This window comes from Lactuca saligna, chromosome 6 (assembly GCF_052625555.1).
Source record: "Lactuca saligna cultivar CGN05327 chromosome 6, ASM5262555v1, whole genome shotgun sequence".
Taxonomy (NCBI): domain Eukaryota; kingdom Viridiplantae; phylum Streptophyta; class Magnoliopsida; order Asterales; family Asteraceae; genus Lactuca; species Lactuca saligna.
The window spans coordinates 126,136,190-126,160,687 of NC_136422.1; the positions used below are offsets into that span (position 1 = coordinate 126,136,190).

Genomic DNA, 24,498 nt, shown 5'->3' on the forward strand with positions numbered 1-24,498 from the left:
TTCGTTGACAAAGTGTCAAGTGAAGGACTTGGAGATCAAGTGCACAAGATTATGTGTTGATCAAGTCCACCACAAGAGTAACAAAGATATTCATCATGATTTACTAAATGTTTAGTAAATATGAATATACTTATAAGATTAAGTGTAATTCTGAATTGATTGTAAAAGTTTAAATCAATAAGAAGAATGAATAAGAAGAATCGAGTAGGCAGAAAGATAAAAGTTTCTCCATTCTAAGAAGAAGGGAGAGTACCTTTTACACTTTATTATAGGTCTTAATGATTAAGGACCATATCTCAATTGATCCTCTAAGTAAGTCTTAGTACAATTGCATGTCTAAGAAGAGGAATCAAGAATTGAAGAAATGGTTAAATCAAGAAGTCAATCATACTTCACTCCAAAACAAGTCTTAGAGTTAAGATTGTGTCATTGAGAAATAAGAAGGTTTATAACATTCATCAAATGAGGAAAGGTGTGATGTCTTGGATAAGACAAAGACCAACTAGGACAAATTTATGAAGTGTTTTGGTAAAAGCTACACTAACTCTTGAATATTTGTTTGTCAAGAAATGTTTATTGACAAGAGAATCTTATATGTCAAGGAGTCATTGGGAGTCTTAATGGTCTTGAAAGGTTCAAGAACAAATCAAAAAATATACCTTATCGATCATCACTAGCACACGAGTTGAGGTTTACAACCTATCGTGTTGACACTATTTTGTTTCTATGTCGTTCCAATCAAGTTAATTATGCATATGAGTCCTATGAGTTCTCATTTGAATGCATAAAAGGAAAGGACCTTAATCAATGTAAAGTACATTGATAGGAAAGGGTGAGTTGCTTAACTACTTGGAAGACATGGTGGGCAGTTGTGCTACCATAAGGCAAGAAATCAAGATTAAGAAAGTTCGGTCCATATGAGCTTGAATTTGTCGTAAACCTTGGTTTTGACAAATTCACATGGATAGGAACACATAAACCATTAAAATCTAAGTGTCATAAGATTCCATCCTTCATGAAAATGATTGTGAGGAAATGCTTTCACTAAGAGAGATTTTAAGAAGATAGCAATTGCAAAATTGCATTCTCCAAATTGTGAGATTTGGCAATTGGTCTTAATTGTTTAGACACACATATGAGATATCTAAAGGAAAGGTGTATAAGCTTAGATAAAGGATTATCAAAGCATTAGGTATTAGAAACATGAACTTAAGAAATTCAATAGGTATTATTTTTCTGAAAGTTAAGCTGTTTCTGAATACATGTCAAAGCTAGTGGGAGCATAAGTGTAATGTTTATAATAATCATCATGATAGTGGGAGCATAAATGTTATGATGATTAAGGAAAGTATTGCAAGTTAGCAATATTAATTATAGAAAAACAAGAGTCATACATTGCAAAGTTGTAAGGGTTGAATAGTTGTTTTGCTATAATTAAGGGAGAGAATAATATGCTTCATTTCAAATCTAAAGGCTTAGCTTGTGGAATGTTAATAATTTAGTCAAGGATACATAGTGTGTTCTCAAAATTCGATTATGATTACAGCATTCCTCTTCATAATTCGAATTGTGAGAACATAATACATAGAATATTATGGCAGAAGATTGATAAAGTATCAAATCTTTATGTAAGACATTATGAATCGTGTCCCATACGCTTCGGTTATAGGATCGATTGCAAATGCTATAATATTTGACCATTCTAAAATTTTCCAAATGTCTAGCGCATTTTGAGGGAAAAAGGACAAGAATCGGTTTTGACTAAGATAATTAAACAACTATCAAAGGACAATCCAAAGTTCACCGAGGATTGGTCCCTTGTGAGTAGTTGGAAGTATAGTATTGGATGGAGTATATCGACATTATTATGAATAGATAAGATTCTATTAAGAATAAGTTCTTATATGGTAAGTATGGAAAGGTTTCCATATTGGGAGTTAGATATTGAGAATCTATGTCTAGATTAGAAACTTTATGCAAAAGGATGTTCAAAGAAATGTACTTTGAGTGAGAGACATCACATCTATGGAATTGTCTTGTAACAATCCCCAATAGAGGACTTTGTAATTTCATTGGCAATAGTCATTGTGACTTTAGTGCAGTGACATTACGAAAGGATCATTGCATAAAATATTAGAATCTAACATATTCTATAAGTGGCAAGAATTTGATATTCTTACACTTGTGATATGGATTGGAAGTTTTGAAATGAGTATGATTGGAAATGTGTTCATTTGATCTATTTCACAAAGTAAGAACCATAGGTAAACATTGTGTGCATGCTAAGAGCATGGGACAAGTGTAGTAATAACTCAAGTAAGAAGTTAATTACTCAAAACGACAAATAATGAGGTGTTTTATTTATACTCAAAGGTTTGAGGTCATATGGGATTAGTATTATTCTTGTGTTTCACTTTGCATGTTTTGACTTCCTGAATAATTTAATTGGTTTAGAACAGTCGAATTATTCAAACGGGCCACAGTCGTTCATATGTTAGAAGTAGGTATGAATGAAGACTGTCGTGAATTGGTGTGTGGATTGTCTAAAGAGCATTAGACATAAGCAAATGTTTGCTGCAACGTTCATGAGTGCTTATGAATATGATTTGAGCATTGGATTAAACCCACGCTCACTTGGATCACTTCATGAATTTTTACCGAGTGATTTGTGAGACGATAACATCTTATATTCTTGAAACCAATATGTGTGAGTTGTATCTTGTGAGTCGGTTGCATATTGATGATATGTAAATGCACCAGTAACTTGGTGTTATAAAACATATTGTTGTGTGTGATTCGGTGAGTGAGTGCAAGCAAGCATTAAATCAAAGTTTATCCGTTCCTTTTATCCAAAGTAGGATAAAAGCGATATCTTTGGGTCCCGCGATGATTTAGTGATGAAAAACGTAAATGCTCGGCTGGGCTAGGGCTAATTTGATTCGTTCAATTAGTCAGTCGTCATAAATCGGAAATTGAGAAATAGTATAGAAAGAATGATTTAAAATCATATCTTATACGATATCTAGAATGGAGGAATATATGATCCCTTATCTAAAGGACACGCGTATCTGATAGAATAAGAGTTGACAGCGGCTTTGGAAAGCTACGATTGCAGATCAGGATCTGAAGTCATACGCAGAATAGTTATTAAACTTATCCAAGTGGGAGACTGTTGGATTAGTGTCTAAGTCCATAACTATTTTGGTATGTACTTGACCCGATGGTGCATGGTCCTTTTGGGTTGCCTTCACCAAAGCAACTTGATAGGATGATTGATGGAGAGAAAGGATGAAATATGATTTCTTAATATATTATGGGAATAATATATTAAAGGAGAAATCATATTGTTTAATTAATAATTAATTGATAATTAATTTTGTGACTAAAAGAGATTAATTAAACTTGAGGGAGTGGAATTATAATTATAAGATAATTGCAATTGGGCTATGGATTACCTTATATTATAAGGTTGGACGAATACTATGGGGAAACCCATTAGAAATCATCCAAGGCCTTTAAGAAAGGAATCTATGGGTTGCTTAGGGCTTAAGCAGTCAGATTAGGGTTTCCTAGTTTAAATCCCTAATAGCCTACATGTATAAATAGCACCCTTAAGCCCCAAAAACGTAAGGAACTTGTTCTCTAGAGTTTTGGACGGTTTTGGGCACCTCCTTCTCTTCTCCTCTTCATCCTCTTGCTCTTGGTGTTTGTAAACCATTAGAGGAGTGACATTTGTGACTCTAAGCTTTCTAAAGTCATTACAAGGAGGATTTGTGATTGTTATTGCTACATAACAATCAAGGTAATATCTTAAACCCATCATCATGTTAATGTTGATTATCATATGCTAGAATTAGGGTTTATAGTCTGGGATAAATTACATGTACAATAGAGAAACCTAGATCCAAGCATTAGGGTTTGTATGAGCACATAGGATGTTCTTATGACTAAAACCCATCAGTAAATGCATACTTTTTGTTTATTAAACTGTGAATATTATATTAAGTTGTGAGTTTTGTAGATTAATCTATGATTTTTGTGTATAAAGTTATGTTTATGTGTTTTAAACTGTAAATTGACTATCCTAAGCTGTGAATTTTTGTTTAAATTATGAGTTAACTATATTAGGTTGTGAATTTTATGTAGAGAAAACATCATAAATGGTCCCTGTGGTTTCTATAAATCTGAAGTCTAGTCCCTATGGTTTTAAAAGATCATAGATTATCCATATGCTTTCAAAACTATTGATGATTGGTCCTTATTATTAACTCCGTTAAATTTTATACTTTAACCGAAGGGCATTTTCATCATTTCACTACCACAGGGACCATTTATGATGTTTTCTCTTTTTTTTTTAAAATGAAATATAATTATTTAATATATATATATAAATCTCTCTCTCTCTCTCTCTCTCTCTCTCTCTCTTTCTCTACACCGTTGCCCATTTCCTCTTTCATTCCTTCACCATGGCTACTTCCTTAAACTGATGTCAACAAACCCATTGAAATCAACGAAAATCAAATTAACCCATGAAAATCTTCAATGAAATCAAAAACCAGATGAACTTCCTTCTGAAAACTCTTTGGATCAAATTCTCAGATGATGGTCAAGAAAAAAGTGCTAATGAACAGTAAGAAAAGAATCTCTTTTCAGTTTTTATTCTAATTTCAGACACACACAGACACACAGTTAAAGGTTTCTGTGTTCTGCTGTTTTTTTTTTTTTTTTTGAAAAACAATTGAAACTTTGGTTCAAATCTCCTTCATTATTTCATCAAAATTATTGTAGCCCTACATCTGTTCATCGATGTTTTCAAAGGGTAGGTTCCTGGAGGTACAAGAACATGTTGCCTGAGTCGAAGACGACTCCCATCTCCACCATCATAGTTGAACCCATCTCAATAGACATCTTAGGAACAGAGTATCTAACGATCTCCTTCTAGATCGGGTTAATTCTTGGTAAGAGTATCTTTTAGGCCCGGTACCCATTTCGAATTCATTGTTCATTTCAATATCAAATCCAGATTCTTCATCTTCATGTTCATCTTACCTGTTTTTCTTCTTCTTCAACCTCCATAAAGCAAAAGCAAGCACATCAAAAAAAAAGTAACTCCAACCAATAATCAAACTAATAATCTCACCCTTTTGTTGTTTTTCACTGGATTTAGGCCTAGGTTTGGAGGCAGCTTGTTGTTCCTGGGATCAACTGTGTACACAAGGCCTACTTGACGTATGATTGTATTATTTTGAAAACTAGTTAAGTTTTGGTGTTTTTCAAGTTGTTTAGTTTTGTTGTCATATTTGGGATTTTTTGAAGAACAGGGGTTGGTATGGGGTTGACGAAGATTGTGATTGTTTTATTGTTTGTACAGTGTTAAGGAAGATGAAAATGGGGTATGGCTATGTGGTTTTTTTTTCTTTCCGAGAAAGAGAGAGATAGAGAGACTTTTATATATTCTAAATAATTATATTCATTTTTTCTTTAAAAATAGAGAAAACATCATAAATGGTCCTTGTGGTAGTGAAATGACGAAAATACCCTTCAGTTAACGGACAAAACTTAATGGAGTTAGCAATAAGGACCAATCGTCAAAAGTTTTGAAAGCACAAGGATCATCTATGATGTTTTTAAACCGCGAGGACTAAACTTCAGATTTTTAGAAACCACAGGAACTATTTATAATGTTTTCTCTTTTATGTATTAGGTTGTGACTTTAATGTATTAAGATGTGAATTTTTGTATTAAAGTGTGAATTAATTGTATTAAGAATCTAAGATGATAATATGGTTGTGAATTTATATTGTTGTATATTAAACTGTGAATTTATTGTATTAAGCTGTGAAATTTGTGCATTAAGTTGTCATTTTTGTGTTTAAAACTTTGAATTAACTACAATAAGCTATGAATTGATTATATTAAGTTGTGGATTTCGAGTATTAAATTTTGATTTTTGTGTTTTAAACTCTAAATTGACTACATTAACTTGTGAATTTTCAATTCAAATTGTGAATTGATTGTATTAAACTGTGAAATTTTAATGAATTTTGTGTTAAAATATGAATGATTTATGTATGAATGTTTGTATTAATTTGTGTGTGTGTGTGTGTGTATATATATATATATATATATATATATATATATATATATATATATATTTGTAAGAATATATTAGTTTTTATAATTATTTTGCATTAACCTAGTGAATTAATTGGTTTATTAAATTATGAATACAGTATTTAATAGACAATTAATGATTTTATATACGGAACTTTCTAATCATTCAGTGATGATTATAATGTGAGGTCTTATATAGATTATCAAGTCTCAAACTTTTCAAATATAGATATTATTTAAATATTTGATATATACAAATACCAATATGTACCAACCAAATTTGTCGGTAGCCAACTAATTTGGTACCGAGTAACGTTGGTATGATATTGGTAGGTAAAACTTTATGTCAACTATATTTGGTACAGTACACGGTTTGGAGGAAAAAAACTTGGTACCATACCAATTCCACCCTACTAATGAGATTTTGTTATGGATAAGTGAAATTCACTCAGTAGTCATCGTTGATTGATAATTATTATCAGTCAAAGACTAATTCTAAATTATAGTTTGGTATGTCTAGATACAATGGTATTTTTAATATAGTAACTTTAGATAAAACAATTTCTACTAGTAAAAAAATTGTATAGTAAAGTTCATGGTTTCACTATTTGTATTGAGAAAAAAGGTATCATTTGTGTTTTATCTTGATCTCTAACATGACCATACATATTTTGGCGTACCATGCTTAACAACTTCTGTGGTATTTCCACATTTGTGATAATGGACATCATAAATGTCAGTATGCCAAAGATGTTATGAACATCTTGTTAGTTGTGTATTTTACTATTTTTCTCCTTTAAATGATATTTGTTTAATAGTTAGACATTAAATTTCAAAATATTTTCTCCAAACAGGGGGAAACTATTGATCTTCAGAATTTGGGTTTCAAAATCCAAATGTAATAACAAAATTGCTTTGGGTATGTAAGACTGTAGTGGGTGCTATATGATATGATCAATACGTTAAAGACTAATTTTAAATATTATAGTGTATTCTGGTTTTGGGTATTCTTGTTTGTTGAAGTGGTATATTGTTTTATAACAGGATAACCTATGTTCATGGAGTGCAAAACAACATGTCAGAATGAAATGGGTGGTGAAGACATTCAAAGTACATATAGTTATGAATGACTCAACGCAAAATCAACCAACCTTGTTATCAGAATCAATAACAAAAAGAGAGAGGTGATCTTGGTTATAAATATGATTCATAAAAGTATTAGTAAAATGATGACCCAATTAGTGAAGCCTTCCTCCTTATTAATCAAAATCATGATCATTTTGCTCTTGGTGAGGCTTTGATGAAATTCACCTTTCTATTAAGCCAAGAGTTTATAGTTACATTAAATACATGTTTCTATTAAGCCGAGAGTTTATAGTTACATTAAATACATGATGTATGAAGACTTAATCCCTTTTTAATTAAATCTTGACCATTTTGCCTTTGGTGATGCTTTGTTGAAATTCAACATTTCTCTAGTGTTGTTCATGTCGTCTGATGTAGTGTTATGTTTGATATAGTAAAATTGCAATAAGATACAAAATAAATTTTACATCATTTATGCCATGCTACAAAATTTTGTATGTGTATGTGCCATACAACTTTTGTTGATGGTTTAGTTCATGCTTTATATTGTTTATTTAGTAGATAGTTTGGTTAATGCTTCATGTTCCTTTTTGTTTTTTATTTGGACTTTGGTTACTCTAAAATTTAGCTTTTTTAACTTATTTTTTTATATGCCATGTGGTTTTGAGTATTGGCTATTGGGAATAGGATGTGCCATGCTTTTAAGATGTTATCTACTTATAATTATTGACTTATTACAAAGGGAAATTATGGAGAAATAAGCAATGTTTTGGTGGATGTACTCATATATAATTAATAATCGGTTTTTTTTTTGTTCGTTTTGGATTAATAAGTGATACTTTGGTTTAAATGTATTGGTTTTGCCTTTGGTTACAAATTTGAAAATTAGTTGAGCTTTTGTTTTTGTTTTAATCTGACGATACACATGTTGCTAAGTTATAAAAAAAATAGATGTGAAATTCATATCATCACCATTTGGCATCATTATAGGGTAAAAAGCTCTGAACTTGATGATGATTTGTTTAAGATCTTGTTAGCCTTGAAGTTGTAAACTTTTTGGTCCCATTAGCTTGGCATTTTGAGTATGAGTTACTCTAAGTCATTTGAGCCGTCCTTTTAGACATTTCAGAGTGTTGTTGTGCATAAAAATATGATCTTGAGTGTTGTATGTAACCCATGCATGTGTTAGATGGTCTTATTAGGTTAAGAACATATGGTTTTTGACATTAAGCACTTTATAGCCACGCAAAGTCATAAAGTTGGAAACTTTATGACTTAAGACAACATTTTGGGCTTGGATTGGATTTTTGTATGAAAGGGCTTAATAAAATAAGCTCTTAATGAAGTTTTGGGACTTAGCAGCATACGTTGGGTGTACCTGGAGGTACGATGTGCATACACGGTCAGCACCTCGCTTTTGGTCAACATCAGAGTATGTTGGGCGTATTCTCGTAGTACACAGGGTGTACTCTATTGGAAAGACATATTAACGTTTGGACCTTTGACCATTGACTTTGACTTTGACCAGGGCTTACTAAGTTTGACTTAAGGGTATTTTTAGTATTTTGATCTATAGTTAAGCCTTGGTCTCTATCTGTTGATTAGGTAACTTATAGAATTGATATTCAGAGTATTGTGTTGTTCAACTATTTGTCAGCCTGAGAGGTGAGTTTCTTATTACTGTACCGTGGGTCGAAGGCACCAATATCAGTCCACAAGATTATTTATCCTGGTTAGGATAGTATTATGTTAGTTTGTGGTTGATCAGTAGATCTACATGATTATATGTATTTGTTGGTTCTGTGTTTATGTTTCTCTGTTACATGTGCCGACATATTGTGTTGGTTTGAGGTTGTACTTCTTTGTGTTGTATCCAACAAACCCGGGAGCATTCCACATATGAGCTAAGGGCTTGATTGGCATGCTAAACTAATACTGGGGGCTCAGGAGCATTCCAGATATGAGCTGAGGGTTCGATTGGCATGCCAGACTCATATTGTGGGCTCGGGGGTAATCCAGTCTTCTAGTTGTGGACCCGGTATATGTTGTTATATGTGTGTATGCTACTTTGGAGGAACTCACTAAACTTTGGCTTACAGTTTTAGTTTATCGTTTTAGGTACTTCAAAGGATCATGGAAAAGCAAATGCGTGATTGTACACAGCTTCCTATTTTATGTCACGGGATCTTGGGAAAACTCTAATTTGAAATAATGCTTTTAAAATAACGACTATTTTTGTAAACAATGTTGATTAATGGTTGATTTTGAAATGTTTAAATTTATTATGATTTTTGAATGTTACACTTGGTGCCCATGCATGTAATTAACATGCATATCTATAGATATATTCATAAAAAATAATACAATACTGAAACTGAAATTATGAAGCAAAAAGACATACATTAACCAGGTAAAGTATCATATTCAAAACAGGTCTAAAATCAAAAATCATGACAATAAGATGCAAATAGCCATTGAAACAGTGAAACCGGTGGACAATCTTAAAAATCGGAACTCATTACTAATCAATATGCAAAATAAGATTTTAAATCAGATTAAACAATCAATTATATGTATGCAAAATCAGAATACAGAAATCGGATTCAACAATCCATCAAAAGGAAAGTAAAATAATAATAAAAAATTGATATTATTACCTATTGCATAATACATGAGCAAGCTCTCGGAATCATGTGCAATGATGGAATCGATTAGATGGAGCAGCACCATAAGATGGAATCGATGTATTGACAACAATTGCAGGTGAGGGAAGAAAATAATATTTCATATTCGAGCTATCTACAGGCTGGGAGGCGACATATGTTGAGGAAGGATGTGGGGTATTAGAGGTTGTCATGATGGTTAAAGGTAAGTCAATGGTAGTTTTTTACTTTATATGTTATGTAAACCTAATAATTTATAAGTAGTTTTAAAAAATTAGAATATGGGATTTTTATAAAACCTATTTTCAAACACTATATAAAAAGTTGTTTTAAAATGTCTTTTATTAAAGGATTTTTAGCCTGACGGTAAAGAATGACACTTTCAAATTAGAGATTATAGGTTCAAGTCTCACTAGGAGACATAGATGATATTTTAAGAATATCTTAGCTTGTCGGTTAAAAAAAATATTTTCTAATACTCAAATACTTTTTTTTACTTATTAACTTTTTAAAAAGTTAATAAGTTAAAAATTCATTTTCAAATGAATACCAAAACACCAAACTTTTGTTTGTAATTATAAAAAAAATAATAATAATAAAATAAAATAAAATAAAAAGTTTGAAACATTTGGTTCAAAATTCACCACAATTTATCAAACAGCCCCTCAAAACAATCATACTTAAAATTCATTTAAGGCACCATTAAAACGAATTTAATTTTAAAGGGTAAATTCAATTCAAGACACCCCTAATAAGATTGAATTTCATTTTAATACATCCCTTAAAATGAATTTAATTTTAAAACACCCCTTAAAATAATCATCCTAAAATTTCATTTTAAGACATCTCTTAAAATTAATTTATCAAAAGCCCCTTAAAATAATCATCCTTAAAGTTCATTCATCCCTAAACTAAAATTCATTTTAAGGCACCCAAAAAATTATTTAATCAGTTGCCACTTTCCACCCCCATAAAAAATAATGTCATCCACTTACAAAAGCTCCAAACAAAGTCGACAACATAACGTGATAACGCCATCAAATACCAAAAGAGTAAAGTTGAAAAACAGTGTTATCCACTTACTTTAGGACCCACTTCAACATTAAATGTTCATGTTAATCGATTAGTTGCTTCCTGAACTTTCTCTCAACCTCGAAACAAATCAACAATGTCCTTCATGGACGATTTTGAACACCTTAAAATTCAACTGGAAGATATCAAATTAGCTACCAACAACTTCGGTCGTGACAAATTGATTGGAAGAGGTGGGTTCGGACAGGTATACAAAGGAGAACTCTCTCTTAATGGAAGACAAACCATGGTCGCTTTCAAGTGTCTAGATCGTAAACATGGACAAGGAGATACAGAGTTTTGGAAGGAAGTCTTAATGCTTTCCCGTTACAGACACCAAAATCTTGTCTCTCTAATGCACTTTTGTAGTGAAGGTGAGCACAAGATCCTAGTTTACGAGTACGCATCTCATGGAAGCCTTGATGCGTATCTTGCTAACACAAGTCTCACATGGACTCAACGTCTCAAGATTTGTATAGGAGCTGCATGTGGACTAAACTACCTTCATGATCCTTTAGGAACACAACAAAGAGTTCTTCATCGGGATATAAAAAGTTCAAACATACTTTTGGATGAGAACTGGAATGCGAAATTGTCTGATTTTGGTTTGTCAAAACTAGGTCCAGCTAATCAACAACATACATATCTTATTTCGAATGTCGTAGGTACCCCAGGGTATTGTGATCCGTTGTATTGGGAGATAGGGTTTCTATCGAAAGAGTCTGATGTTTACTCTTTTGGGGTGGTTTTATTTGAAGTAATGTGTGGAAGATTATGCTTTGAATATAGTAATGGTCAGCTTCGAATTTTAGTGCGTATGTGGCAAAAGTTATATGATGAGAAGAGACTTGATGAGATTATATTTCAAGATTTGAAGGAAAACATGGATTCAGATTCGTTGAATACATTTTCATCCATCGCATGTAAGTGTTTGAAGAGAGAGCGTGAAGAACGACCAACCATGGCTGAGATTGTGAAAGAACTTGAAATTGCACTTGATCAACAAGTAAGTTTTTTTTTTTTTGTCTTTGTATTTAAAAGTCGGTAAAAAAATCGATCACTATACATTTAAATATTATAAAAACGCAAAAAGAATTAAAGTAAAATGTTTATACAGGAGTTTTCTGAAGATGTGAGAAAGAGAATGGACTTTGAAGAAATAAGTAAGATTATAGATCTTGCAGTACCTCCTGTGTCGTATAGGTCGCAAAAGGAACTCTTCTTGCTTCTCTCGAAAGGAATTCTTCTTTCTGGGGGTAAATCGGTAAATATATTTTGTTAACCCCACATTGTAACATTTTGTTGATATTCTAAATTGAATTTGTTTATTCGCAGTGGCTTTCGATAAATAAGAATGGTGAACAGTGTGAAATGGTTTCTGCAGCGGAATCTATTTTCGAATATACAAGTGGATACGATTTATCTAAAAATTATGAAAAATCAAGGTCAGTTTAAATATCTATATCTCTTTTGTTATCCTTCTATCTACTCCAAATAATGTGACCTTTTAAAAGGTTTCCTTTTATGAAGAGAAAATTACAGAACATGTCCCTATAGTTTATAAATTTATGTAGTTGTCATCCATAGAACTTTCTTTAATGATTGAGCTCTTATGGGATTTATTGCGATTTTGAGCTCTTAAGTAGGTGTATTGAATTTGTTGCGATTTTAAGCTCTTAAGTAGGGGATTTGCTGCGGTTTTTTGTCCCTGTAGCTAGTTGAGGTGTCCATGTGAAATTACTAAATTACCGTTATCAAATTTCCATGCATGTTTCTCTAAACCGTTAAAAAAAACCAAACCCTTCTATAATAACATTGCAATCTTAGGACTGTTTGATAGTGTCTGAATTTTTAAGAGGTCTGAATTTCTAAAAGGATCTGAATTTATAACATACTGTTTGATTAGAACATCTGAATAAATCTGAATTGCTTTGTTGAATGATAAAGATGATCATTTTACCCTTCTGTATAACTTTTGTTTATTTCAATGTTTTTGTTTTAAAAATAATTGAACAAACTCGTTGAATAATTATAAAAAATATATATAAACATAATACATAATCCAAATCAAACAAAAATATTTTAAAAGCCATATCCATGTTACATCATGTAGAACAAAAGACCAATAAATCAAACCCTAGTAAACAATTACAAGTAAAAGAAATCATGAAAAAAATAAAGAAATCACTCCATCTTCTTCTCCCCTGCAACTCTAATCTATGTAAATATTACATCTCAATTTCATAATTTTAGCATATAAAAAGACAATGTCATGATTTTAGCATATAAAACGACAATTTCATCAAATATAAAGGAGATAAACAAACAATTTCAGCAAGAAATACTGCCAACAACATCGTTACTATCAACATATCCTCCCAACCTTACAACCAATTCCAATCTACAACCATGTTGCATGTTATGATCCTCCACTGATCAAAAGTTGTTGATGCCATGGAATACCTTCTTTCTCCTGAAATTTTATATCTAGTCCAAATAATAATGGACTTCCAAGCATCACACTTTTCGTTGGATTCAATTCTTGGAGCTGAAACCGGATATTCAGAAAAAAAAAAATGGCAAGAGAAGGAGAGAGCAATTGATTTCAAAAATTCAAGGCAATTGATAACTATACACATCTGATTTCAGTTAAAAGAAAAGAGTAGCACAACTTGATTTCATAAATAATAGCAAGAGAAGAAGGGAGCAATTGATTTCAGAATTTCAAGGCAATTGATAACTGTACACATCTGAAGAAAAAGAAAAAATGAAGCAACACATCTGATTACATAGTGAAAGAGATTACATAGCCAGAGAAAGAGAGAAACCGAAGAATTTACCTGCAGAAGTCATCGGAGGTTTAGGCAATATCGTTGTAGAGCAGGTATCAGAGAGGATGTCGGAAACGAAACTGGAGGCGGAGAAGACGCCGGCGGAGGACGATGATGGCAGAGTGGCGGAGTTGTCGAAGTCAATTCCGGAGGGAGGGAGCAGACGAATGTAGATAAGAGAGGTAAGAGAAGGGGTGGGATAGAGGAGAAGGAGCAATCTTGTCGGAGCCAAGTGTTGAAAGTCGTGGTGGGAGTCGATTTAAGGGAGGTCGACGACGGAGGAGGTGATTGGCGCTCGACATCGTCACAGGTAAGAGGAAAGTCGAAGACATAAGAGAGGATCTGAAGGGGGTGTGTTGTTTTGGAGGCAGGCATATCAACAAGGGTAAAATAAGGAAGGACACGTGCTTTTTTTTTTTTTCAGATACAAGCCCAAGTCTTAAAGTTTAAGAGGCTTCTTAAAGTTTTAGAGGCTTTAATTCATAACCTACCAAATACTCTTAATCTGAATAATTAAGAGGCTGCCTCTTAATTTGTCAATTAAAAGGCTACTATAACGGATGATCTCAGGAGGTTTTCAACCACATTCTATATCTTTAATTTTCCTCAAGGGGGACAAAAGCACATTGTGAAAAACTTTTGAAAAATATGGACTTGTGGCCGATATATATATATATATATATATATATATATATATATATATATATATATATATATATATATATATATATATATATATATATATATATATATATATATATATATATATATATATATAGGGAGGCGAGAATTCAAGGTTAAGGGGGCTTATATTGAGCTCCCCGAATATATCGGACAATAGTGAAAATTTTATAAAAGAAAAAAAAAATCATATAAATAGGAGTTATATACCATGTTGGTTAAATGAAAATAAAATTAATACTTATTATACTAGTTAATTGGAGGTAAAAGTTTTTAGCTAAAAGAATTATTAATGACACCAATTAAACTAAATGAAGGGAAATCAACAATTTAGATAAATGGGTGAATTCGGTGATATTTTAGTCCATCGTAGAGATTTTAATTTAGTCATATTTATTGTCACATTACTTTTTTATATAATAATGGAAACTTTAAAAGAGAATGGAAGGGGTTTAACATTACAAAAAGAAACCCATAGGCTTCATATGTATCCATAATATATTAATATACTTTAAAGGGCAAAGCATTCGGCAGCACCCTTGCTATCTCCGCCCATATATATATATATATATATATATATATATATATATATATATATATATATATATATATATATATATATATATATATATATATATATATATATATATATATATATATATATATATATATATATATATATATATATATTAGGTGTACACACACAAAACGGTGGAGACAATTATTACCGTTTCCTTCCTTAAATATTTTTGTTAATTATTTTCTACCATAATTAGTTTTTACTCATAAAAAGATGAACGGTTTGTGCATAACAGATTTATATATTGAGTTATCAAGCATGTACCTCTTAAAATTCAAGAAAAGTTATATACACACACTATGTGTACATTCACACAAAGCAGCAACGACAATTATTACTGTTTGGATGAATGATTTTTTTTTCAGAAAATGTTATTTGAATATTTTAATGACTATAAATTTCTAGTTGATATGTTAGAAAATTTTCATATCCAACCTTTGGGCAAACATCATGCCCACGTTATTATTATTATTATTAATAATAATAATAATAATAATAATTAGTTAATTGATGTTTTCTTCCTTAAATATTTTTGTTAATTATTTTTTATCATAATTAATTTTTGTTCATAAAAAGATGTATGGTTTGTGCATAAGAGATTTATACATTAAGTCATGTACCTCTTTATAATATAGTTAAAGATATATAAAACCAGGGAGGCACCACATGTATTGTGATATATGCAGATTTCCAAGTGTCGTATTTCATATGATTGATGGTGATTTTGGAGTAGAAGCAAATACAAAATTCTTGTCCACACATGTCACATATACTATCAACCTTGTCTTCAAACATCATCTTTGGGATAATGGGCCATATGTACCCTTTAAGTACAAACTGGAAGAGGAAGCACAATATTCCACATCATGTGTTGCGCATCTCAGAGAAGATGGTTGGCTAATGACAGAATTATACCAATTCACTAGCTACCACAAGGAAAATAAATTTAGGATTCGGTTTGTGCGCCCATCCTATTATTCCCTACATCGTAACCTGGCTCTTGAAGGAATTGAATTTCGACCCTTAGAGCATGTAAGTTCACACTTTGTAGTATGAAAAATGTGTATTTGTTAAATTGCATATATCAACAATGAAAATTATGTACTAATATTATACCATATTGATATGCTTTGTAGGAGAAGCATCAAAATGTGAAGGATGAATATAATCTAGATATCAAACCCATATCATATTCTGAAATAGAAAAAATGTCAAATGATCATCCAGAAATAACCAAGTGGTTGGAAGACAGAGTGCACTCCACAAGTAATAAGGAACTCTTTTGTCTTCTTCGTAAAGGGTTCTCCATTAATAATGGTGAAAAGGTATTAACTCTCATTCAATCTTTGTTACGATATATCTATTTAGAATGCCCCACCCGTTTGAAGTTATAACAACATCAAGCCTATTATCATTTGCTTAATAAGCTGCTACTTTATATTATTATCAGTTAGAATGATTCCTACCATAAATCATCGATTCATTGTTTAAAGGGTCGTGTATATAGGGTATGCTAATATAATTATCATTTGAATATATAGATCCTAAAAAATATATATCTTTGGCATTGACGTTAGCCAACATTTTTATTTCTTTCTTTGCGTTCCTCATCAAGTACAAAAAATAAATAAATAAAATAAAATAAAATTCATAAGTCTAAAACAAATGGACCACAATATATAGTACGACTATTGCAACTAAGATCACACAATTTATCTCATCAGTTGTCATAACTTTACGAATGATTATGTTAAGTTAATTCTCATGAATTATCACTTTAGAGTTTGAATAATTTCAAATGATAACGCAACAGATTTACTAATAATCTACACTTTATTGATTATCAGTGGTTTTCTGTTGACGAAAATATGAAGAAATGTCATATGCTACCTGCAAGAGCAATCTTACAAGAAGAAAAGTGGACATGGAAGCCCTTACAAGAATCAAGGTTATTTGTTTTTTTTTCTCAATTCATATGGTTGCTAATACGATCTCTAACCCATAAGACTTTTTTATGCACGAAAATTGTGCAAAAAGAGGGTAAGAAATGATTCATCTCCAAAATATATATAACACTATTTATGCACAAAAATGGTGCAAAAATAGTGCAAGGATTAATTCATCTTCAAACCATTACATCATTTTTTGCATCAAAAAATATGTTCATGTTATATTCCATTTTTTTGCTTATGTAGTTGTCAAAACTCTCGTTTATTAATAACAATTTAATATAAAACATAATATTATAAGTAATAATCGTGTAAAATACAACTCTACAATCAAATAAATTAAAAATGTATAAACATAAATTTTGAAAAACCAAAACTGACACATGAAAGTTTAACACAATCTTGATGTTATATTTATTTCCCACAAAATGGTGCAAATTCGAACAAAATTGTGTAAGAAATTATGCAAAAAATAGGCTTGGGTGTTTGAGATGCCCTAACATATCTATGATAGTCTCTATCTGCTACACTACATTCATCTCTATATACGTTGAAGCCTCCTATTTCTTCTCAAGGAATCTTTTGGACATAAAATCTAAGATTCCATGTATCCTATACTATTAACTACAATCAGTTTTTACAAGTCTGTAAGATTTAGATGAAACGTATGTTTTTCCTACTTTGCAGATTTGACATGGTGGCAGAATCCCAAGACAAAAACTTTTTTTCTATTGCTTGTGTAATTGAATCCCAACTACTATCGCCTCAAACAACTTATGCAAGTTACCTCTTGTACAAACTTCCTAAAAATCACCACTCAGTGTTTGAGGGACCAATAGAAGTAGAAAACATAGATCTCAAGATTGACTTTATAACACATAAACGGCTTATTTATTTAGTTACTCCACCTCATGTTCCTATTATTAGACCCCAGCTTGATCATTTGTCTCAATCCACATTAAGTACTCGCAAAATAAAAGGCCATCCAAGACTAAGGGAGGATGGTTGGATGGAACTTAGAGTGTGGGAATTCCCGGGAGATTTTGCAGCAACTATTTCAATGCGTACGTGCTTCAGAAGTTGTGATAAATGGAAGTTTACGGGTTTTTCTGTTCAAGGAATCGAATTTAGACCGTTGTAAGTTTGTTAAGATTTAAATTTTGGTGGATGATCTATGTGTTAAATACTATTATAAAAATGCATTATATAATAATCATTGAGTTATATGTTTTTTCATTCTATAGAGCCCCTCCCTTGTTTGGAAATCAGGGTTAAGAAAGTTTGGATTACTAGAGTCATAAATTACACTTTCAATGTCGATGGTATATTCGAAATCTCTAATCAGATAAAACTCGATATAAGATCAAGAACAGACAATGATGGATGCTATGTCTTTTATTGTATCACTGAAGAGAGAGAGAGAGAGAGAGAGAGAGAGAGAGAGAGAGAGAGAGAGAATGACCAAAACAGGAGATTATTCCATTGTCCCAAAACTACTATATGGCAGTTTCGACCCCAACCAGGACCTCTGCCCCTTAGACACTGTCAGGGGTTGCCACCACTTGAACCCCGTTGTCAAGGACGTTGCCTCCGGACCCCCGTGGTTTAGGGGCTTCGCCCCTAAATAATAGTATAGTTTAAATCTTAATAAACTCAAATAAGTGTGTACTCCGCACCATCTTTACTTGTTTGATATTTATCATAATTATATTTGTTAACAAATTAATCTTATTACACTTAAATAATACTCACCCACACACAAACCCCACCCCACCACAAACTCCCCCTCACAAACTGATTCATAGATGTCTATCATTGTCGTTCATTTTTTTTATTTTTTATTTTTATTCGTTTGAACAAGTTTTATGACTAGCAAGTTGCTAGTGGGAGAAATTAATTACAAACGAATCATAGAAACTTGGTTTGTAACCATAGAAACCACGATATGGTAATTTTACTATTTCTATTCGCATAAGAACTATCAAGTATATAATTATCAAAAATCATTTCTCTTCTTTGATTTGTGACTTGCCAAAGAAACCACCTTAGTAATGAATACAATTTCTTCCATGATTACCTTCTTATTCGTACTCAAGTGTAATCCATCAATCCAAATGCAAATGTCACTAACCGTATGTATTCCAATTCGTTTTTCCAAGTTCTTGTCACAATCTTGCATTTGATAAACAGATTATCAAAAGACTCCACATATAACTCACACCAAGGACATAAACAAAAGGCACATCCATACCACGAGTTACTAGATTCAGTTTAGTCGATCTAGAAATACTCACGAACAAAATATAACATGACACGTATCCTTTACCATGTAATTTCTTGTATGTCCCACATCCCCTCCTATTGTTCATATAGAATGCATTATTCAATCTTCACATGAAGTGACAAAATATCCAAAGTAGTCTTAATCTATCAACAAAAACTCCTTGGTATGTTCTTCTATGACGATAAATTGATGAGAAAAATAATGGCTTACAAGTATTATATATAATGTAATCTCACTAAAAAAAAGCCTAGCTTCCTACTTCTCATCCAATGAATGTTGGAACTCTTTTTGTCACCATTCAAAACTCCTTGATATATTCTTCAAATGATTATGAAAACAATCCAATCCATCAACAGTCCCAATGAATATCTCGAGCCATTACAGCCCATGTGACACTTGTACAAGACAAATCCCTGTCTGCACAAGTGTCACGTGGCTTTAATGTCTCGAGATACGCATCGAGCTTGTCGATGGATTGGATTACCTTCACAATCCCTTAAGGAACATAGCATGGAGTTTTAAAATCGTAACATAAAGAGTTCCAACATTCTACTAGATGAAAATTAAGAAACCAAGATTTTTTTTTTAATCAAATCAAAAAGTGTGACTTGTTAAACTTGACAAAAATGTCGAAAAAAAAGGGTAAAGAATCTATGCTAGCGCCCAAGCTTTCTCAACAACCATTTCTTCCGTAAAGACGCATCCAATGCCAAAAAAGTTTTTGCTTTTTTCTCGTTTTCAAGAACATCACAACCATCCAACAAAAGTTCATCATCTAAATCGGGTATGGCTTGAAGTGCATCAACTGCTTTTTCTATTGCATTAAACTTGTTATCATCTGTCTTTTTATTTACCAAAGCTTCTTTTATATCATCTTTTTGCATTTTTTGCACTTTGCAAGAAGGTTGTAGAGTTAATGGCAACTTTGTTGGGCGTTTTTTGTTGATGGGTGGCTCGGTTTCTTGAGGATTTATTTGGATTGGATTTGTGTCTTCTATGTTTGTTGGAGTATTGGAACTTATTGTTGAGTTGTTTGGTAATAAGATGATTCCATCACTTTCACCTAGAAACAAATTAGAAGTTATTAGAGCAATAAACACTTCATTAGACAATTTTTAAAAGGAAAACTCCAAAAAAAATAAATCATTATATTTTGGTCTCGTAATCGATTCAGTCCTTTATATATATATATATATATATATATATATATATATATATATATATATATATATATATATATATATATATATAATTCGATTAAATCCCAAAAACCGACAATTGTATTCATTTTGACACTTTAACCCAATTAACAGGATATCCCATTTTCAAAATTTACACTTTTGGCCCAAATTTAAAAATTGATTACGAATTCATTTTCACATTAAAAAACCCAGTCAACATGTGAAAATAAGTTTTTCTATACAAAAAAAAAATCACATTAAAAAACCAAGTCAAAATGTTTTTATGTACAAATATGATTTTATACAGTAAAAAAGAAATTCAAAACAATTTTTTTTTTAAAAATATGTAAAAAAACTAAATTTAGAATGAATTTGTGATGAAATTTTACAATTTGGGCCAAAAGTGTAAATTTTAGAATAAATTTGTAATAAAATTTAAAATCTAGACCAAAAGTATAAATTTTGAAAGTTGGATGACCTGTTGATTTGGTAAAAGGGTCAAAATGAATACAATTGAATTAAAAATATATATAAGGACTAAATCAATAATGAGGCTAAAATATAAAGACTTTTATGAAGTTTTCCCTTTTTAAAATTATAACTTATACATAAACATGAAATTAAAATAAATTTTTGTAATTCCATTTATTCTCTAAATCCATCATACCAAAAGCTACCTAAGAATAGGTATTATTTTAGGTTATAAGTGTAATTTAAGACCATACTTTTCTTGAAATTTAAAAAAAAAAAAAAAAAAAAAAATGAATAAATAAACAGAAATTTGACCCTTAGATTGATATAACACCTATAAAACAGACAGAAACTAAATGAAATTTCACACATAACATGCATACCTATACTTGAAACATCTCGAGCCAAACGACCATAACGCCCCTCAGAATTATCTTCACCATAAATAACACATAGTTTATTGTAACTAGAGACCATTTTAACCCTATAAGATCTTGCATCAGGATGTACCTGAATAAACTTCACTTGAGTAAAAAAAACAAAAAAAGCAAGAATTTTTTTTAAAAAAAAAAGTCAAAAACTGTTTTACCTTAATGTAAGCATCCCAAATATGATCTTGAGCCACCACCATTTCTCGTGTATCATCCCAAGAAAAGCCAGTTTCCCCTAAAAGGGTATTTATGTCATTGTACTGCCTCTTGAAGTGTTTGTATCGATTCTTCAAAACATCTTTGTCATGATTTGAGTTGAAATTGGCATTGAATGACTTCACCATTTCAATCCAAGCTTGAGCAATAAATGTATGCCCAATTTTATTTCCTTTGTTGACATGGTCAACCAATAAGTCAACCAAATATCGGTCCATTGGTGGGGTCCAGTATGTTCTAGAACGTTCATTTCCTGCATAATTTTTGGATTAAAAAAATCCATAAATTAATAAATATCTAATACAGTTATTAATCTTAGTTACAAACTTAGGTTTTGCAAAAGCCACTCAATTGCTTTTTTGTATGTAAGTGAACAAATACATAAAGGAAACAAAAAATAAACAAATAAAATCTGAGGAAATAAATTCACAGTTTCACACACCAGTTTTTGATCCAATGTCTTCATCAAGATCCTTTTGAGATCCATTAACAATATCACTTCCAAAAATCAAATCCAAATCTTTATAATTTGGCATTGATTTTGTTCTATATGTTCTTGCTTGTGGATGTGTCTGCAATTAACAATAACCACATTTCAGATAAATGAAGAAAAGTAAAATGCCATGTCATCATCCAAGATTCAAAGCAATACCTTTAAGTATGCATCCCAAACATCATCATTAGCAACAACCTTTTGCTCCTTTGTGTCCCATGAAAAATCATCTTGTTTTAGCAAAAGCATTATATCTGAATGATATTTTGATAGTTTCTTGTATCGATGTCTTAACATGCGTTTTGTATGTTGAGGGCCAAATTTGGAATTGAATGAAGTGAGCATCTCAGTCCATGCTTCACTGGTATATGAATTATCATGTTTATTACCTTTTTGCCCTTGATGTAACAGTAACTCGGTAAGAAAATTGTCCATTTCTGTTGTCCAATCGGTTCTTGATCTCTCAGTATTTGAAGAAATTACACTTTGTATCCCATCACCTTAACAACAAGAATTATATTGTACATAAAGTTAATTTTATAATTATAGCAATAACATGCAAATAGAATCCCAATTCTTACCTAAATTCACTCCATTGACTTCATCATCAATATCAACATCATGACTTGAACGACTGTATCTTCCATCAGCAGTTGCATGCTCATAAATCAGACATAAATCACTGAAATTCTGCACACTTTTTGTCCTATATTGTCTTGCATCAGGGTGAGCCTGAAAAATTAACCATAGTAAGTATGTGATATGGTTATTGAACTTTTTTATGTTTTATTAGTGATCGGTTTTGGGTTTTAATCATACCTTGATGTAAGAATCCCAAATATAATCATCTGCAACCACCATATTTCTTGTTTCATCCCATGAAAATCCAGTTTGAGCAAGCATAATCTTGACATCATTAAACTGCTTCCATAAATTTGTGTAACGACTTTTGAGTACATCTTTATCATATTGTGATCCAAATTTTGAATTGAAAACAGCAAGCATGTCATTCCATGCTTGTTTATTGAATGTATGTCCAACCCTATTCCCTAAATTCATATGTTCAAGCATGAGATCTACAAAGTATCGCTCCATTGTTGGAGTCCAATAAGTTCTTGAACGATCTTTGTTAATGGGAGTTTGGCTACCCATTGTCCCAATTAACGACACAATCAAACCATATACCTGCAAAAGGCAATGATAATTAATTTCATTGCAGTTATATTTGAATGAAATCTGATGTATAAACTTAATGTCACTGTGATTAACGAAGTATGCGATTTCTGTCGTAATCTTTCAGTACAAAAGCTGAAGTATGCAATTTCTGTCGTAATCTTTCAGTACAAAAGCTATGATGTTCTAAGTTTGAATCCAACAAATTAAAGCAGTAAAAGGTATACATTAAAGAAAAATGACAAATGCGTCAATGAGCAAGATAGCAAATCAATTAGCTAAACGAAAACAATAACTAGCAAATCGATGCCCTCAGGCCACAAAGCTCTGATATTTACAGTTTCAGACACGAATCGCATACCCATTGCACTGTAGAAACAATTCTGCAACAGATTTAACAATCTCAGAATGCAATTATAAAAACTTCAACTGCAGATTCCGCAGAAGACGACCACGATTGCATTATATTACGAACACCAAACGAATTCGAACATTGGAAAAATCAAAGAAATCGAAAAGTGGAAGAGAATAGTTGAGCTAGCAAGCGTAATAACTAATAAGTACTTACCGACTATGGTGTTTGTGGACAGGAATAGAACTTTGATGAGAGGAGCGATTGGTAAACTGGTAACCCTAGTCCGGAATAAGAGCAAAAGGGAAGCTTGTGTTTGGTTACGAAGCCAGAGAATGAGTGCGGCTGGATTATAAGTTATTTAATTAGGGTTCCAATTTGGGCCAAAGTTTACAAGCCCAAAGTAGTTAATGGCTGGTAGGGTAATCTCATCCGAATATTCTCAGTTTCGGTTCAGTTCAGTTATTTTTCAATTAACATCCAGATGGGTCTATATGATGGACTCATGCTTGTATCTGATCCATTTTCTCACAATTTGTCAAAACTCATCCTTTACAATCTCATGATCATGTCTGTTTTATTTATCTAACCGGAAGGAAGCTCGCGTGTTGCACGGATCATAATGTACGTAGTTCTAGGATATTGATATTGAATTGTGTCTTGTTCGAAGAGCACATGGTGAAAAGAATCAATATAATGGTTAAATTGTTTGTCACTGGATTTCATATCGTATAGCCAATACAACTCTTTTAGGTGTATTTATGAAAGTACAATGCCTTGTAAAAAGAAATTTGGAAAAAGAAATAACCCCTGCAAGCAACTCCAAGTGTATGAGTGTATACTATAGGGGCATATTCTTCAATTTTATCAATTAAAACATATCATTTTAAAGAGTTGTCATTAGTTAATTATTTCATTTCCA

General features: G+C 31.6%; 2 protein-coding genes across 3 annotated transcripts; one reads left to right on the plus strand and one right to left on the minus strand.

Annotated features, from left to right (window-relative positions):
* Window positions 1-10,986: 10,986 nt before the first annotated feature.
* LOC145000564 (uncharacterized) lies at window positions 10,987-18,211 on the plus strand. The gene is made up of 7 exons (XM_078959806.1): window positions 10,987-11,940; window positions 12,052-12,198; window positions 12,270-12,379; window positions 15,713-16,058; window positions 16,163-16,351; window positions 16,874-16,974; window positions 17,663-18,211. Exons 1-7 carry the CDS (start codon window positions 11,032-11,034, stop codon window positions 18,114-18,116), a joined length of 2,256 nt encoding a protein of 751 aa, XP_078815932.1. The 5' UTR covers window positions 10,987-11,031; the 3' UTR covers window positions 18,117-18,211.
* Window positions 18,212-19,383: 1,172 nt separating this feature from the next.
* On the minus strand, window positions 19,384-23,919 carry LOC145001320 (Myb/SANT-like DNA-binding domain protein). Of its 2 annotated transcripts, none has more exons than XM_078960694.1 (8): window positions 23,793-23,919; window positions 22,871-23,236; window positions 22,633-22,783; window positions 22,211-22,551; window positions 22,001-22,130; window positions 21,501-21,811; window positions 21,295-21,421; window positions 19,384-20,322 (listed from the first exon to the last, which is right to left on the minus strand). In XM_078960694.1, exons 2-8 carry the CDS (start codon window positions 23,201-23,203, stop codon window positions 19,916-19,918), a joined length of 1,800 nt encoding a protein of 599 aa, XP_078816820.1. In that variant the 5' UTR covers window positions 23,204-23,236; window positions 23,793-23,919; the 3' UTR covers window positions 19,384-19,915. The 2 variants fall into 2 exon arrangements, with proteins under 2 accessions (XP_078816820.1, XP_078816821.1); XM_078960695.1 differs by lacking the exon at window positions 23,793-23,919 and adding an exon at window positions 23,586-23,753.
* Between the last annotated feature and the right edge of the window lie 579 nt (window positions 23,920-24,498).

Excerpts from the sequence above, each read along its gene's own strand:
- LOC145001320 (XM_078960694.1), bottom strand. The coding sequence starts at position 23,203 with ATGGGTAGCCAAACTCCCATTAACAAAGATCGTTCAAGAACTTATTGG. Across the intron at positions 22,131-22,210 it reads TTTGGGATGCATACTTAAAG|ACACATCCACAAGCAAGAAC; the intron begins GTATTGCTTTGA and ends TGTTAATTGCAG. Across the intron at positions 20,323-21,294 it reads TCGAGATGTTTCAAGTATAG|GTGAAAGTGATGGAATCATC; the intron begins GTATGCATGTTA and ends ATTTGTTTCTAG.
- LOC145000564 (XM_078959806.1), top strand. The coding sequence starts at position 11,032 with ATGTCCTTCATGGACGATTTTGAACACCTTAAAATTCAACTGGAAGAT. Across the intron at positions 12,199-12,269 it reads TTCTTTCTGGGGGTAAATCG|TGGCTTTCGATAAATAAGAA; the intron begins GTAAATATATTT and ends GTTTATTCGCAG. Across the intron at positions 16,975-17,662 it reads AAGCCCTTACAAGAATCAAG|ATTTGACATGGTGGCAGAAT; the intron begins GTTATTTGTTTT and ends CCTACTTTGCAG.